This window comes from Pieris rapae, chromosome 23, assembly GCF_905147795.1.
Source record: "Pieris rapae chromosome 23, ilPieRapa1.1, whole genome shotgun sequence".
Lineage (NCBI taxonomy): Eukaryota > Metazoa > Arthropoda > Insecta > Lepidoptera > Pieridae > Pieris > Pieris rapae.
Genome location: NC_059531.1, coordinates 301,320 through 319,331, shown reverse-complemented (window position 1 = coordinate 319,331; position 18,012 = coordinate 301,320). Strand labels below are relative to the sequence as shown.

The window sequence follows — 18,012 nt, the reverse complement described above, 5'->3', positions numbered from 1 at the left end:
TAGTACTGAGAACTGTAGAAGCATAAGCTCAGACACTCCAAATTAACAGATTAAAAGATAAATAATTTACTGAATGGATGGTCATGAACGATAATTTTTGGATAGAAGTCGATTGTTTTTTTTCTAGTGTTATGCCTCAAATACATATTAAAATAATAGCCATTTATATAATTAAAGTGTTGTCTGTCTGTATAGGCATTTGCTTCAGACAGGTTTACTATACGTATACCGCAACTGCGCGCGCACTGATATTGAACCACTCACTACAGACTGAACGTCTTGCTTTTTGATCTTATTAGTTGTTACCCTTAAGAATAAAACGGTGAGTTGCCATGGACTCCTGGTCATTTTCTGTGTAAAATGATTAGTGTTTAAACTCCTTGCTTTACCTTGATATTTAATTTAGTATACAAAACAGAAATAATTTGCGCTAAAGTTTGATCAATAAAATCTCTTTTTACTAATACCCATCGTAGAGATGTCTAGACCGTTGCCGAAAGACCAGAATAAAGTGAATTAAATCACGTATTAACGGAATGCAGACTCCTGTAGGCCCCTTTGTCTCGGTGGCAATATAAAACAACTAGCTGTGCTCTGCGGTTCCATCCGCATTAATATATCGGTTTAGTAGAATGCTCTATCACTCTTAATAATTTCAGCAGAATATTTGGGAATCTTGATTGGTCTGTTTACTTACTTTTTTTTATCAGTGATAACATAGGTTTCTAATGGCGATATAATAATAATTTAGACACAAAGTTTAAAATAATTATAAGCGTATAATCCTGGTAACTAAAAGTATAGATGATGCAGCATTATTAGTGAGTGGAAGATATATTTATAACTAAAAGATATATTGAAACGGGGGATATTAAATTTAATTATATATAAGTTATTTTGCCTTCGATTAATGGTAATACAAAAAATATATTGTTTTCGTCAATAAGTCCATCGTGTATATAATAAATTACTAATAATGTTATATTTACTTCCAGTTCTTTTCTCCTTCCGAGGCCCTTTCATCTTTAAGCACTTTATTTAAAAAAATTATCACTAACATTACAAAAATAACATTCCATACTTTTACTAAAAAACTCAAACAATATCTTGTTAAGCTGTCCTATACTGATACAGAAAACATTTTTATTGTACAAAAATAGTATAGATATAAATGTGTTATGTAGAATTAATTAATCAATACCTACTGTTTAGATGTGAAAAGGAAGAGACTGGCTGCCCACAACACAGGGAATCCTAGTATGGGGGCCAGTGCACTCTACTTTATCGAAACATTCCTGTATATTGTGTCTATTAAAGTTCTTCCTTTCCTTCAGTTCTACCAAGAAAGTTTATTTAATTTTAAGCCTATTAAACAATCGTTATTAATTACTTGACACTGTAATGTTACACAAAATGGCGCCTCGACTTGACACATCTTGCCGCTTCACATTCCAATACCAAACAATCGCACAATATATTAAAAGGCCCAAGCCCCATTTCGATGATAAATGCCGTTCAAATGCCATATTTATAATTTATCACTCGATAGATAATCCAGGTAGACGTCTCATTGAGGCCGCCGCCTTCTTCCCTCCCCTTCGTTCACTATTGTTACTACTCATATTTTATACTTCGAGACCACCGAGCTATCAAACACTGGATGAAGTGCAAATTTTACACGTTATTTTTAATTAGAATTGTAGCCGAATTAAAAATAAAGTGTAAAATTGTATTGTATAATATTACACATTTGTAAATAGGCTTTTAACACATTAACTGCTCTTTTCTCGGATCCGAGTGGAGCGGGGTCGATATAGCGATGCCTCCCACTCGGATCCTAGTGAATCAAAGAAAAAAGGTATTTGTTTTTTAATAAAAATAATAATATACATTCATTCATATTTACTTGATCAAAATTCGCCATAAAAAGTTTTTGTTTCCGGCTATTACTTTGTATCCATTGATTAAGCATTCAATGTGTTAATTTTAAGCTCCCAAACGTGCACATTGCAAGTTTGACAACTCTATTGGAGGCCTTTATTAAGATTGGTTACTAAAAACCTGGATATCAAGAATATAAACCATGAAACACACGTTAATCTGAGGTATTCCGTGGTATCAAGAAATAGTATCTTTCCTAATTCTTCAAAGCTTTAAAGTGATTCAAATAATTCATTGGAATTCACTTTTGCAGGTAACAGGAAGTGGCAATTATTTAAGTAAGTTGACGAGCACGGTGCGCGTTTATGTCTATTGTGTCATGCTCTTACGCACGATTTTGGAATTTTATTGAAGGTTTTTTTGTTAAAAATATTCTCGGCTAAAAGTTTTTCAGATGACAGACGGAGCTTTTTCAATAGCAACTATGAGCGGTCAAGATTTTTAATAATTGAAATAAAAGATCTTATTTCTCGAAAAAGGATTGGTTCACTATCGAATTTGGTGGTTCATTCACGATTAGTTTCCTAAATTATGGGCTATTAGTTGTACATCAAAATATCCTACTATAACATGTTTTATAGATACTTAAATATAACGTTATTAAAGAAACATGAGGCGTGTCGCGTCTTGTCGACACAAGTAAATTTACGCAAAGCGAACAAAAACCAGCACAAAAACAGGTGAACACAAAAGAGATCGTAAAAATTCTTACAAAATACTTTGAGAGATGACAACAAATATGAAATCCGCTAAATACCTACCTGGGCCCTCACCTTTATATGAATAATACACAGCAAACGGACAATAGTTTCATGAACCGTTTTGTATTCTTTTAATGAAATAAGTTATTCTTATGTGGTTTGACAATGTGCGTATATTTGGACGAAATTATTAAATTAATTTGAATGTATGTCATCGTTAAACAGCGGGGTTATTTAAGGATCCTTTGAGCTATTTATACAGAAGGCAATCCATTAAATAATGTCTTCTACGCAAAAGAAAATCAAAAGCAGAAGTCGAATTTAGACACAAATATTTTGTACGAGTTACATTTTTTTAGTGCGTTGCCGGTCTTTAAAAATGTTTCAAATTATATACTGCGATGTTTATAATACCACTCTTTATATCAGATAAATGTGTTTGAAGTTCCCTCGAATGTAAGACTCTTCGTCTATGAGGACGACGAAGGCGTCTCTCAGTAAAATATACGATCCGATAACGCTACGTCATCATCGAGTCTCCTAATTTTACACAATTGTCCGTGTAATTAACAAAGCCCATGAAAAGGTCGATTTTAAAGGCTTTCACTGACGGAACTGAATAGAATTCCAAATATTTCTTTTATATTCCGATTCGCGAATTATGCAGTGTGAAAGGATTAATTACGAATCCTTGGATTGCATTGCTATTAAAACAAAATAGAAAGCGAAACTATGCGCTATATCCGATCAACAATTTCATGGGAGGTGTTCACAAGGCCATCATCCTTTGTGACTAAGTCCCGAGGAATGCGCCGGCGCTCGCCCCGCCTACTTGCCACGAAACGACCTAACACAACCTGCATATCACCCGAATATCGCCCTTTACCTATTCCCATAGAGCCTAAACACCAACAATCTCAAAGACATAGGACATTGTTAGTCTTATGCCGAGAGCGGCCGACAAAATAATCCAGTGATCTGTGATACGGCCTGCGATAAATAGATCACGGCTCCGATGACTTCATTTGCATTTTAATTAAAGGTGAATGCGATGCATTTTAATATTATTAATTTGGTAATTAATTTGTGTCAGAAATGCTTTGTTTATTTATTAACTAATGTATATATGTACCGGCTTTATTTCTGATTTTCCACATAAATGTGTCATAAATCACACAGGAAGATTTTTCAATAATTGTGGGGACCTGGAGTAGGATTAAGCGCTAAATAATGTTTATGTCGCAGTAAAGTAATCAGAGAGTAAATTGAGTCTCTAGACATTTAATTATAGTTCGATATTCAATCAAGTCGATAAAGTTCCGTCAGACAAGTGAGTGAACGAAACGTTCGAGTTTCCTAAACGTTCCTAGGATACAAGATTAACATTACCTAACCTAACCATTTACATTTACCTGCGAAATGATACAAGAATTTAATGAGCCAGTTATTTATTACCGAAATACATACATTATCCTCACAGACTATGCCAATACGATAATGTCGAGAAACATTTAATAAAATATAATAAAGAATATATATATATATATAATATTCAACATATAATATACACAATATCGCTACTGTGAATTAACTACGATTTTTATTGGCAACGACTAAGTGGCGGAGACACGACATGGCATATTGCTACTCACTTTGACTTCCAAAAAAACAATTTGCATAGATGGCGCTACAGGTTACGAAAACTTTTTTTAAACGATAAATTATTCAATATTTAATTCGATGGAAATGCCACACGATTTCTTGAGTAGTATTCAATATTTTACATAATAATATTTAATAATATTTTGAAATAAATCCACATCATATCCCTAACTTTCCTGCTAACTGACGATCTAAAATTATCGTTATTCATGTGCACTTTTTTGTTCCTGTTTTAGCTTTGTCTAAATCACTACATATTATAAAACAAAGTCGCTTTCTCTGTCCCTATATCCCTATTTGTATGCTTAAATCTTTGAAACTACGCAACGGATTTTGATGCGTTTTTTTTTAATAGATTCAAGAGGAAGGTTTATATGTATAATAACATGTATTAAATAGTGGAGAAGTATTGTTATTTTTGAGTTTTCTAATGTGATGCCGTAAATAATTACATTTTTTCCGCTTACATTGAAAACGCATGCTGAACCCTACGAGTTTTATCAAAATAATGCACTAAGTATTGTTCACATTGAAAAGGTCTACAGAAAAGTCCCTGATGGTATATGTCTATTTCTTATGGATAACCCACATTTTTATATACAACGTTCAGAGATTTTCTGTAGTCAGTTTAGTATCAGCATTGCACCCGTGCGAAGCCGGGGCGGGTCGCTAGTAACTATATATATTTTCAATTTTGCACCTCTTCTTTACGGGCCACTCAAGTATTATGTAAGCAGATTAAGTGTAATTTCTAATTTATTTTAATTTTCCGGGTCTTTGCCACCCGGAATGTAGCACATGGGTGCGTCGCCGACCTTTAAGAGAATGAATTCTAAGAAAAAACTCATAGAACTCAGTAAAGCATCATTGTGTTTTAAATAAAAATAAGAAAAGTTAAATAATATTTATTTATTAAAGCATATTAAATATAGAATACAGATTTATTTCAGCAATGACCACTTCAGTTGCTCCTTCGCCGACTGCAAAACCTGGAAATAATTTAAAATATTTTTATCAATTTATTCAGTGAGCCTTTTACAATGTTTTATTTTTATTTATTGAGAAAGATTTACAGCCTATTACTAACATATTTACAAATATAATGTTCTTTTTACGCCATTAATAAATCTTTACATATAGTCAAGTACTAATAATATTACTATAACTGTAATAAATTAATTTATTCAACTATATATAGTATACTAGCAGACTCGGCCAAGCGATGCTGTGGCTAAGGTTTTTGTTATATTACATAGTAGTAAATTAATCAAGGGAAACGGTAGAAGAACTTATGTGAAACGTTGGTTCTTTTAAAACAGCGCTATCTGTTAGAATTGTATCAAATAATAAACAAATAATTTGCTAGGACCTGGATGACCGAGCTTAGCTCGGTATTTTTTTTTTATAAATCGTGTTTTTTGGAATTTTATTTAAGTACGAATTACATAATAATAAAATTATGAAATATGAACAGTATAGAATATATATGCTGAATTGCTTTAGTGTTGTTGTGTCGTTAAAGCAATTTAAACAAAAAATAGTATTATTATTCGCCGATAGATGTCAGGAAGATACATTTTTCAGTTTAAATTGGGACTACTGAAACACCACCTTTTTGTTATCTTCTATCATTTATTCCTACCTAGATCGATTTATCGCCCCCGAAACCCCCCGTATACTAAATTTCATGAAAATCGTTGGAGCCGATCCCGAGATTCCAATTATATATATATATATATATATATATACAAGAATTGCTCGTTTAAAGATATAAGACTGCGACTATAATTAAAGATATAAGCTATCCTATCTCTTCGATAGTATCGGAGACAGCATTTAGTGGGCGCAATGTCCTGGATAATGGGGATCTGTGCAACAGACTGGTTCTTGCCTTGTAATATCTCGAGCCTAACTGAGAGAGGAAGAATGTGGACATCTTGTTAAGTAATGATGCTATTAAAACCATTAGTTCCAGTCTCCGCCAAAGACCTGACCCAATGCAGACCTCGGAGATGGAGGCTGAAACTAGTGATGGAACTAGATTTTTCTAGAGAGCAAGCTGATAAATTTTGGACAAATTATTAAATAATAACTGGAAGAACAAACAGAATACCTGTGCGACAGTCTGCTCCCCTAAGGGCACGTCATCAGTCCTAAGAGCTGTCCGAGACACGATCGAGGTCGCATCGCCGTCCAATATGATGCTGCCAAATCAAATTGCACTCAAACTGACTAAACAATATAGTACATAATACAAAGCTATAATACTTGCCATACTTGGTATCTACATCGCTATATATAATAAGAAATTTAACTTTCAAAGCCTTGGAAACAAGAGAACGCTCAGTCATCACATGGCATGCATGCTTTTTACACTGGTAACACACAAATATTATAAGAGTTATTCTAAGTTATTTTAAGTGTCCAATTTGAATTTGTTATAATAGCCGTAAGCAGGCATCACTCATTTTTTTAAAGGATACTATATATTTATTTATAAATAGTGTTACATACAGGAACTGCAATGTCAACTATTTGAGCCTGGTGCGGAATTAAAACAAATGAATAAAGCTCACCCGCCATCACAGATCTCGTCAAAGGCCAGCATAACTGCGTCCAAGTTATCCAAAATAACCCTTTTTTCGACATTTCTCCTCAAGAGAATGCTGACACTCTCATATAACGCTGACAGTACGGATTGCAGGATCAACTGTAAACATTTATTAGAAGCACATTTACCATATTTATATTGAAGAATATACATGATTAATTATTTTACTTTTAGCCATTAAATAAATAAAACACATTTTTTATTACTGTTATATTATTTATATACAATCAAAAACGTCTCAAACTTTAATAAAATCATTTTATACTATTTGAAAATATTGTAGATATACAGGGATAAATTGAAACACTGCAACAGGATCTAAAAAAAATTAACAACCCAAAGAAGTTGGTTCAGCAGAACCTGAGATTTATCATGATGATGAGGGAGAGTTAGCAAGAGAAACGGAATCGATACATGTTAAATCCAAGAAGAAAAGGAAATTGAATATGACACCCCAGTTGTTAATAAAAAGGAGCCACTCAATATGTCATTTCAAAATGATGAGGATGTAAAATTTACCAAATTAAAAATACATTGGGGTGTAGAGCGGAAGTCCTTCCCTTAAAATCCAGCAAGCTTGTACCTCAGTGTAAACAGTGCCAAGCGTATGGGCATACTCAAACCTACTTTGCAAAACAAGGCAGGTGTGTAAAGTACACAGGTAAATACTTAACAAAAGACTGTTTGAAGTGTTTAAATGAGAAATCGAAGTGCTTACACTGTGGAGGAACTCATCCTGCAAGCTATAGAGGGTGCACTGTTGCAAAAGAAATGCAAGCAATTAAAAATAATAAAAATAAAAAAACCAACAATAACCAAAAAAATTACAGAAATAAAACCAACACAAGCCTGTGGTGCAACCCAAGCCAGCAGTGAGCACATCTGCTAGTAACCAGATCAGCCCTAAATATGCGGACTTGGTAGTTAAGTCCAAAGAGTCCGAACAAAATGATAATTATGATACAAAACTGGACAGAACACTTAACTGCTTAGAAGCTATCCACAAAAGAATTATTTTAGAACAAAATAATATAAGCAATGTAAATGCTACATGTAATGCCCAAAAATTACCAACAATCTAAAAATTATGGCCTGGAACGCAAATGGCCTTCTTAAACACCAACAAGAGCTACAAATTGTTCTTGACAGCGAAGACATAGATATATACCCCATATCTGAATCATATTTCACATGACATTCTTTTACCACAGGCTACATAGCTAATATGCTTATTGGCCATAATTGAATTGGTAGTTTCAAAAAGCCTCTAGTATGGAGTATACAACTATCCTAATATCTGTGTCAGCTTCACATGAATTTTTTATTGGTTTGGTTTCATTAATTGGTTGTGTTCATTGTACTATCAATAGATCATAATATCCATACCTCATTCTCATGTGAACTCCCCATAACATAAAAGAAAAGGTCAACATTACTTCTGTATACACAAGTTAATCCATCCAGCATAATGATTTCAGCATTTGCTCTGGAAAGTGACAACATTTATGATTAGAAAAGTGCTAAGACTTCTAATAAATTATATCTTACTTCAGATATAATTTATTTTTAATAATATTAATAGTAATTAAAATAATTATTAATAGTTAAGTAGTAAAGGAGCAGTTAAAAAGCATAGTAATTTTAATTTTATCTTTCTTTTCCATTATAAACATTAACATATGTAAATCATTACACCAGATACATTGCTGAGTGTAATTAATATTCTAAGCAAGATGATTTTTCGATGATAATGTTAAAACATAATATATATCAACAAACCGGTGAAGTAAAATACCTGTGAGTCTTGTTAAAAAGATTCTTCTCAAATGCCTTTTGTTCTTTGGTAGTAGGCAGAATGGCTGGATCATAGTACTTGGCCAGAATCCGATTACCATCATTATCAAGAATACACATGCCTTTAACTAGGTAAAGGGTAGGCTCCTACAAAAGTTGAATAACATTTACTAAGAGTATTTTATTAGTAAAACAACATAACAAGCAATAAGGCAAACTCAAACGGGTATTGCATATATTATGTGTAGGTAAGGTTTACATTTAAAATAATAGGGTGAACCAGAGTGAGGCCCAAATAATTAAGGAATTCAAGCTAAGAAAACACTTACGAATAAGGAGCCATCCATATTTACTTTTTTGTGAACCATTTTGCCTGTTAAAATATAAAAAAAATTTAAAATTAAATAATTCACAAATCAGTTCTTAATTTTAAACTAAATATTTTTTAAGAATACATTGACGTGTCTGAGTCAACTGTCAACCACGAATCAATTCGATTGTCTGGGCAAATAACAATGTACTCCTAGAAAATACAGACAAGGCACTCCTGCAGACTGAAACTCAATCATATAACCATACTTAAAAACTTATTTTCTTCAACTTTTTAATTATTTTGAATTTGGAACCCGTGTATGATATTAAACACTTCTTTCTTCTCAATTTTTCACCATTTCACATATTTTTTTGTGTTCATTATCAAATTACAATATAGAATTGGTGGTAAAAAATAGGATTGCAATGATAGCTTTACACAAAGTGCGTATGGCCGTCGGACATATTCAAGTACTATCAATAGAGATCAGAAAAGATCTGGCCGCGTCCTGTTAGAACTACAAAGGCATTTAATGCTGTTAAAGGCCAGAATTAGTAGAAATCCCATTAACAGCACAGAAATATAATGTTTAGCGATGAAAAATTTTCACGATTGAAGGACACTACAATAAACAAAATTACAAAGAATACGCTCACAGTTCTAAAGAAGCTGCTCAAGTAGTCGTAAAGGTACAATGTCGTCGTCATCCTGCGTCAGTCATGGTTTGGGTTCCGAATTATATAAGAGAAGAAGACTGGCGCTCATCTAGTCCAGAACTCTGCCCTGTAGACTTCAAATTATGGACAGTTTTAGAGGACATGACCTGCTAAACAACAAGGTGATATTGAGTCCCTTGCAGCAAGATGTAGCGAACTTTCCTTATGAAACAGTGCGTTTGCGAAACATTCGTGGACAAACAGAGACCCACATAAAAGCTAAAGGTGGCCATTTCGAATAGAATATTGTTGAATTTGCTGTGACTTTAATAAATTTTACACTACTTCATTTAAAAAAAAAGCATTTTCATTTGTAATAGAATTTTTGTCTTGATTATAACGATTAAAGTTATTATTGAAGATGTCTGTTAATTTGTAGATATATATCTAATAAACAATATAACCGATTTTAACTAATTTGACTTTGATGTTATTAAATAATAATGAGAATTTTAGCTAATAACAGCATCGTTGCTCCAATTTTTCAACGGCCTAGTCGTCACATGCAAAATCTCGCCTGATGGAAAACATGCGCAAAGATGCAATGATGCAACACTGACTATTACATGGATCCGGCGCATTTTTCAGTAATTCCTAAAAAAACTCAATTTTAACATTTAGAACTGCTTAAAAAGATTTTACACGGAATTAACAGAGAATTATTTAATTGATACAATTATTATGACAACTGTTAACAAGATTGTCGCTTCAATGGTTCAAATTCAATATAACAGTTATAACGTTCTTATTTCTTCGTGATAGTGGATTCTATGCGCTGTTTTAAACATTAAATTACTATGATAATATTAGTTTCTTTAACACTCGTGGTAACCTTTGGTTCAAAATTGAAGGAAACAGTTAAAAACCTTCGCTCCCTGACTGATATACTGTCTATACAGCTAGACTTGTTTATTTTAGTAACTTTCACAGCTAATTTTTATGGGGTCAGGCTGCTGATGGCGAATCTATTTTCATCCTGCAGAAGAGGGCTATTCGTGCAATCTATAAATTAAATTATACTTTCCATCGCAATATATTTATGAAAATATTATTTATGTACTTTACTAGAATAGAACATACGCACAATGTTAATTCTCTAAAATTACTAGAATACTAAAGTTAGTAATTCATTTTTGGGAAAAGGGATACTCTTTTTTAATAAAATCCCAGAAGCTTTTTTATCTTTGTCTTTTACGAAAGCTCAACTCAGGCGCAAGGCAGAGCTTTGAATTGTTAGTTCAGTTCAAATCGCGTGTCCGAGCAATGCAGTCATAGACTGTAGAGTGTCTTACCGTGTAGTGCCTTGTTTGGTAAGTTTGTTTTATAGTTGTTTCTATTATAATAAAATCATTGTTATATAGATAGTTATAATTTTAATGTTTGAAATTATGAATTTTGCCACAGCTTTTTTTAATGACCGTTTAATTTAATATGTATTTTTATTCGTAGGTAGGTTCTTGATACATTTATTTTAAATAATCTTAGTTAATATTTTTAAAACAATTCCGATATTTATATTGTTTTAATATTTCGATTTACAAACATCGAGCATATGTTTAAAAAAAATCTTTAAAAATCGCGTGAGGTGTTCTTTCCTTATATTTAAATACATCCAATCCAGTGGCAATATAGCCGTCTATCTCTCTCGGCTCAAATTGCATCTTTGCTCATCTTTATTAATTATAGATTGATGATCTACTTCAGACACTTGTACCTACTGAGTAGGTTTTTGGATCAAGAAACTAGAATATGTTTTATTAAGACGAAAAAATGTTTTAGAAATTTTATTTCTCCAAATTACACGATTACAGAACGCTAGCAACTATTGTTTTATTTAAATTTTAAAAATATGTGTATAACAAAAATAAGTAATAAATGCGGAGATTTCAATTTCTGCTTACTTATTGTTAAATGCCCTTTGACGGCTTTTAACAGAAAATTAGAATTTGCACGTGTTTTATGACCGCTCACTCAAATTTGTTCTTTTGTTCTCTAAATTCTCACGAAACTATGTATTTGGCTTCTCTACAATTATAGATATTTAAAAAAAATATGACTATATTTCGAAATGTACAATTTAAAATTGCTATATATATCAATCAGGCGCCATTTTATGTATTTTAAAACGAATCGACATAATTATAAAACATTAGTATTTTTTAAATATGTTAAGTATTTACAATGTACCTGAAATAAACCTGAATATTAATAATAATAGAAAAAATGATGACGTAAAAGTAAGCCTATGATAGGTAATTAAGTAATTTATGTTGTGTTAATTCTGCTAAGTCTTGTTTTGAAAAACAAATTATTATTTGTCCATTAAGTCAAAGGATACTCTCTCAACATGATTCTTCTTTATATTTACATACCTATATTAAGAGCGCAACTTAAAAGGACTACTAAAGTATTTTCTATTTGATATGTAGAAAGAAATATAACAAGTCAAATCAAAGTTGTGTTAACTTTTTTAAAAATCAATTTACCCCCGCCGTTTCAAACAAAAAATACGGTTCCATCATCATCTAGGTCCTGTAAATTTATTAATAGAGTATATCATTTTTACTCCATATCAATTATCAGCGAAATAATGCAATAGTTGTTATATAGTTTTATCTCATTGGCAGCATACTGAATATATTTCTCCAACAGTTAACAATACGGAAACAATAGCCAATTTAATAAGTTTCCAGAATACCTATATTTAATTTTAAATAAAACCGAATACATAAACTCTTTTGTTCAACTTATGTTTAATATGAAATAAAGAGATCAAATATTGGGGAATTCAAAATCTCAAAAAGCTTTTTTTAGTAAAAAAATGACTTTGCACGTGTTTTATGACTTGTTCACGTATTTAAGAGTCAATCTATTGTTCAACAAATTCCCACGAAATCTAGCATCGACTTTTGGCTTCTTTTTAATTTAGAAAATTAATTAATAAGTGTTGATAATACATTTTTCATTGCTCTCACGTATTAAACAAATTACCTTAACAAACCCTGAACGCATATAAAATCGAACTCGTTTCATTATTCAACTTTTTAGTACACGTGTAATTGGGGTTATTTTACTGGCAAGTGATTAATTTTGGTGTACAAGTTGTAGATTTATTTAAATTTAAGTAAATAACTGAACATTAATATTTACTTGAACTAACGCGCCCTCTGTCGACGGGTAGCTTGAGTGATGGATGTATTCTTCTTATAATAAGAATCTTATTACTCTATAAAGAATTTTTTTAAGCATTACCAAATGCTTATTGATTAAAATCATTGTTTGTAGCGCATTTTTCTGCTTTCAGAGTTGTTCTATGCATTTTTGTCACATTAATGTTGTGATATTAAGAGACAGGTGAGCACTTTAGTTAGAACTGTACAAATACACTGATTTAGTTATAAATAATTGTAGTGAAGTGTATACAATTGTACTTATTATAAAAAAATATTTTTATTCCTATTATTTTTGAAAAAGTAAGTAATTGTATCTCTTTTTCTAATACTTTTACACTACGTTTGATGGAGTTTTACTCGGTTGCTAAATTTTGTGGAATTTAAACAATACATTTCATATTTCAGTTACCGAAAGCCATTAATAACAATAATAATATAATAACGATAACAATGATAGTATTAATTCTATTACAATTAATGAAGTTCTGTAATAATCTTACTAATAATAAGGTAAAATGAAATATTATTATTTGGATGTCTAATATAAGCCTCTTGTTAAACTTTATCTAATTTAACTTTATTTAACCAATTTCTGTAAAGTTTCATATAATCATCTCACATCAGATCATTTTTCGAAACATAAGGTCATAAATAAGTTTCACTGACTTATGACATAACGTACACTAGTACACGCATACATTTTTTTTCTCAGTGATAATGTACTCTATGCGCTGTTTTAAACATTAAATTACTAAAATTATTATTAGTTTTTTTAACACTCACGGTTAAACTTTGTTTTAAAATTGAACGGAACAGATATAAGATGATAATTACAATAGAATTAAAAACAAAAGCTCAACTCAGGCGCAAGGCAGAGCTTTGAATTGTTTGATCAGTTCAAATCGCGTGTCTGAGCAATGCAGTCATAGACTGTAGAGTGTCTTACTATAGTGCCTTGTTTGGTAAGTTTGTATTTGTCTCATTCTATCAAATCATAGTTGATAGAATGTTTGTTTTATACGTATTAATTTTAATGTTTAAAATTATGAATAGGTTGTAGTCTCAGCCTTTTTTTTAATAGCCGTTAAATTATGTCATGGTGTATGTTTTATATTTAAACGTATTTTTTTATTTATTCGTAGGATCATTAATATTTTAATATGATTATAACTTGAGATATTTATAATATTTTGTGAATATTTAGATTAGAAACTCAAACATATGATCGCTTTACAAATAGCTTTTCTTTGATATTTAAAAACATCTAATCCAGTGGCAATATAACCATATCTCTCATTTCGTTTCTCATCCAAACTTAGTATTTTAAAAATATGTGTAAAATGAAATAAATAAGCAAATTGCGAATAAATAAACCTATTGTTAAAAATTCCCTTTGACGGCTTTTAACAGAAAATTAGAATTTGCACGTGTTTTATGACCATTCACTCAAATTTGTTCTTTTGTTCTCTAAATTCTCACGAAACTATGTATCGGCTTGTATGTATTTGGCTTCTCTAAAATTATAATTCTTTTAAAAAAAATATGATAATACATTTACAAATGTACATTTTAAAATTGCTATATACATTAATCAGATGCTATATACCAATACACATAATTATAAAACTTTAATATTTTTCAAATATGTTAAGTATTTACAATATTCTGAATCTGCATAGTTAAACTAAAATAAATTTTAAAAATTTGGTTCCTGTGACCTGGTGTAACTTTAATGGTGGCATTACTTCTTTTTATTACGAAACTTATCCGTTGAGCAAGGAAAGCCCTAGGTCTGAAGTCAGTCGCCAACTTAAACCTTTAATTAGAACTTTTGCCAACCGCCCAAGCGTTTCTCCTTCAAAGGGAAGAAAATCAAAGTTGGAGGAAAGATATCTGATATATTTGAGCCGTTCATTGTTTTCTAATATTATATTATATATATATATATATATATATATATATATATATATATATATATTTTATATTATACTCAGTATAATTATATACTGAGTATAATATAAAATATACTATGTATTATGCCCGTTTGCCTCCTGCTCTATAAAAATAAATAAATAAATAGTAGAGTCGTACAACGTTTCAATAATTGAAAAAAATATTCCAAAGTTGCCATATCTTGTTTTGAAATACCAAATCATTATTTGTCCATTTTGTCAGAAGTTTCTCTCTGATTAAATACTTGATTATTTTTTTGTTATATATTAACATACCTACATTAATTAAACATAAAGAGCCCAACTTAAAAGGCTTACTTCCCTTGTAAGTTTTATGTATTGTGTTATTTGTATTTCTTTACAACGAAGTACTGAGTATTTTCTATTTGATATATCGAAAGAAATATAACAAGTCAAATCAAAGTTGTGTAAACTTAAAAAAAACAATTTACCCCCGCGCCGTTTCAAACAAAAACCATTCCAGATTCCATCATCATCTAGGATCGCTCGGATACAACAACAGAATATCAGCGAAATAATGCAATTTTTAATTGTGAGTGCCTCCGTTTGGCTATGACAGTTTTCATTTTATTATATCTTGGCTTCAGCGAATTGCTATTATCCACTGTAGTTTGCACACATTGTTGTTGTTAATTTTTAATAAGAAAGTCTCTATGAACAATATTTTATGAAGAATTAAACTCAACGTAATAATATTTATAAGAATTCACTAATTTAATTTTATGTTGAGCGCCATGTAGGGGACACAGAAGACACTATAAAATTAAAGTTTATAGAAAAGTGGAATCTCTAATCGCAATTACAAATTATTGTCACAAGCTGTATGTGAAAATATTTATAGGAATATTTCGAAATGTTGAAACTCGAATAATACTCAGTAGTAATTCAAACCGCCGCGCCGCTGGATAAAGCTTTAAAACTCTAACGACAATTTCAAAATTAATATTTTTTTAAATTAAATTGCTTTTGTCTTTTTATATGTAGATCCTCAAATAGCCATTTTATATTTCAAAAATGATTTATTTACTAAAGATAAATATGTAACTATATTTATCTTTAGTAAATAAATCATTTTTGTGTATTTCATGTACTTTTAGACAAATAACATCACGTATTATTTACACTTAATATTTTACGATGTAAATAAGTTTTAACAAAACTTTACAATAATTCTTGAAGTTTTGCCCTAGATCAAATTCATTCGTTTAAACAGAATTTTCGTTTATATGAACTTGTCTGTGTATGTAGCGCCATCTCGTGGTTATAGGAGACACTAAAATGTTTAATTACTAGTTTATAATAACGTTTGATTTTCTATTCTATAGATACGTTTGCTCAGTGTACAGGTGTCCATAATGTATTAAAAAAAGATATAATTTTAATAAAATTACTACCATCTATATCGGACATTAACACATCCGTATTTTAATATATACTTTAATATATTGGCACTCCAGTATATCTCGGAGTTTGGTGTGCCTCTTGGCAAAGGCTTTCTCTAACCTCTTCTCCAATCAGCGTTGTCAGCCCCTTCTCCGTTTTCCGTCTCTAGGGTACCATTCAGTCAGTATTTTGCTCCATTTTTCATGGGAGCTCCGTAGCATATGACCCGTCCATCTAGCTCTTCCGTCAGTGTTTCTATGTTTGTCAAGTTATTTTATGCTCAGCATGCTTTGTTCCATGACTCTTTGGCAGTGTGCCAGAATGTGCCAATGTGTGTGTGGTAGAATACATGTTTTAAAGACTTTTATCTTTATTTCTTTGCTGAAATATTTTGTTTTCATAATCTCCCCTAGTGACCAATACATATATACTCTTTTCCATCCATTTGCTATTCTTCTTTTGATTTCTTTGGTGGTGATATCAGTTGCAGAGATAATTCAACATATTCAAGAGATTGGTTATAAAATTTTATTTTGTATGAGATTTAATTTGAGAGTAGCTTGTTTTTGCTAGTTTTCATTTTCAGACCGACTTTTTCACTTTCTTTACTTAAGTCTTGTATCATTTCTTCAATTTTGTAAGAGTTCTCTTCGAACAATTCAACGTTGTCTGCAAATCGGAGATGATGTAATTTTCTCCCGTCTATATTTAGTTCAAATTCACTTCACGCTATTTTTGGAATAATGGAATATTATAAGGTTTTCAAGCACAGCAGAAAAAAGCGATATATATAGATATAATTGGGAGATAATGGGGCACCTTGTCTGACGCCTCTTTCGATTTTAAATGTCTTTCCGAGTATTTCCATTTTTATTCTTGCATTGCAGTTAGCATATTTTTTTTAGTATGTATATGTAGACCCCGGGTATGATATAAGTATAGAAAACCAAGGAGTATCTTGGTTTTCTATGCTTTCCCAAAATACTTCTTGCTTGATGCTGTCAAAAGCTTTTGTGTAATCAATAAATAACACCATATATACAGTTTTGTTATAGTCACTGTACTTTTCTATAATTTGTTTGTTTATGTATATCATCTGTCGTTGCAGTTTTTTCCAAATCCAGCCTGTTCCATTGGTTGGCTTTTGTATAATGTGGTGCTTAATCCATCTAGTAATATCTTGGAGAAAACCTTGTACATGTATATGTTTGAAATAAGACTTATTAGTTCGGTTAGTCTTCCTTTGAGCCCTTGTATATAACGATTATTTGCGAGGTTTCACAAGTCAGGAATCTATTCTGATGTTAGAATGTCGTTAAATATTCTTCAGAATGGGAACCAGTTCGTTTCTCGTGGGTTCCTTTCAGTAATTCGTTAGTGGTCTTGTCTGCACCAGATGCCTTATTTGACTTTTGGCTTATTATAGCTTTCCTGACTTCATGGGTTCTGCTAGGCAAAGTAATGTGATTACATGGGTCTTGGGTACGCTATTTTGAGGGATGCTCTAACCATGCGATGATTTGTATAGTAATTGCTCTAGTTTCTGTAATTAGCTTTGAGTGGCTACTTATAATATAATCTATTTCATTTCTGAACTTTCCATCTATACTTCTTTTTCGCAGCCGAATACTTGCGTATTGAAATCCCTCATAAAGATAACATTATTAGAGTATTCATATATGACTTGAGATACTGGATATAAAATGATTTATGTTCTAGTTCATCAGCTCGTTCAGTTGGTGCGT

The 18,012-nt window shown here is 31.2% G+C and overlaps 1 protein-coding gene across 1 annotated transcript; it reads right to left on the bottom strand.

Moving 5' to 3' along the window:
- Window positions 1-5,193: 5,193 nt before the first annotated feature.
- On the bottom strand, window positions 5,194-9,182 carry LOC110997130 (coatomer subunit zeta-1). Its single transcript, XM_022265121.2, has 6 exons — window positions 9,039-9,182; window positions 8,711-8,856; window positions 8,302-8,401; window positions 6,881-7,014; window positions 6,418-6,508; window positions 5,194-5,293 (listed from the first exon to the last, which is right to left on the bottom strand). The coding sequence occupies exons 1-6, from the start codon at window positions 9,075-9,077 to the stop codon at window positions 5,246-5,248; spliced, it is 558 nt and encodes a 185-aa protein (XP_022120813.1). The 5' UTR covers window positions 9,078-9,182; the 3' UTR covers window positions 5,194-5,245.
- Between the last annotated feature and the right edge of the window lie 8,830 nt (window positions 9,183-18,012).

Bases quoted from the DNA above. Each gene is read 5' to 3' on its own strand.
- LOC110997130 (XM_022265121.2), bottom strand. From the start codon at position 9,077: ATGGTTCACAAAAAAGTAAATATGGATGGCTCCTTATTC. The intron at 8,857-9,038 runs GTAAGTGTTTTC...CAACTTTTGTAG, and splicing joins ATATGGATGGCTCCTTATTC to GAGCCTACCCTTTACCTAGT. The intron at 8,402-8,710 runs GTATTTTACTTC...GTCACTTTCCAG, and splicing joins CTTTTTAACAAGACTCACAG to AGCAAATGCTGAAATCATTA.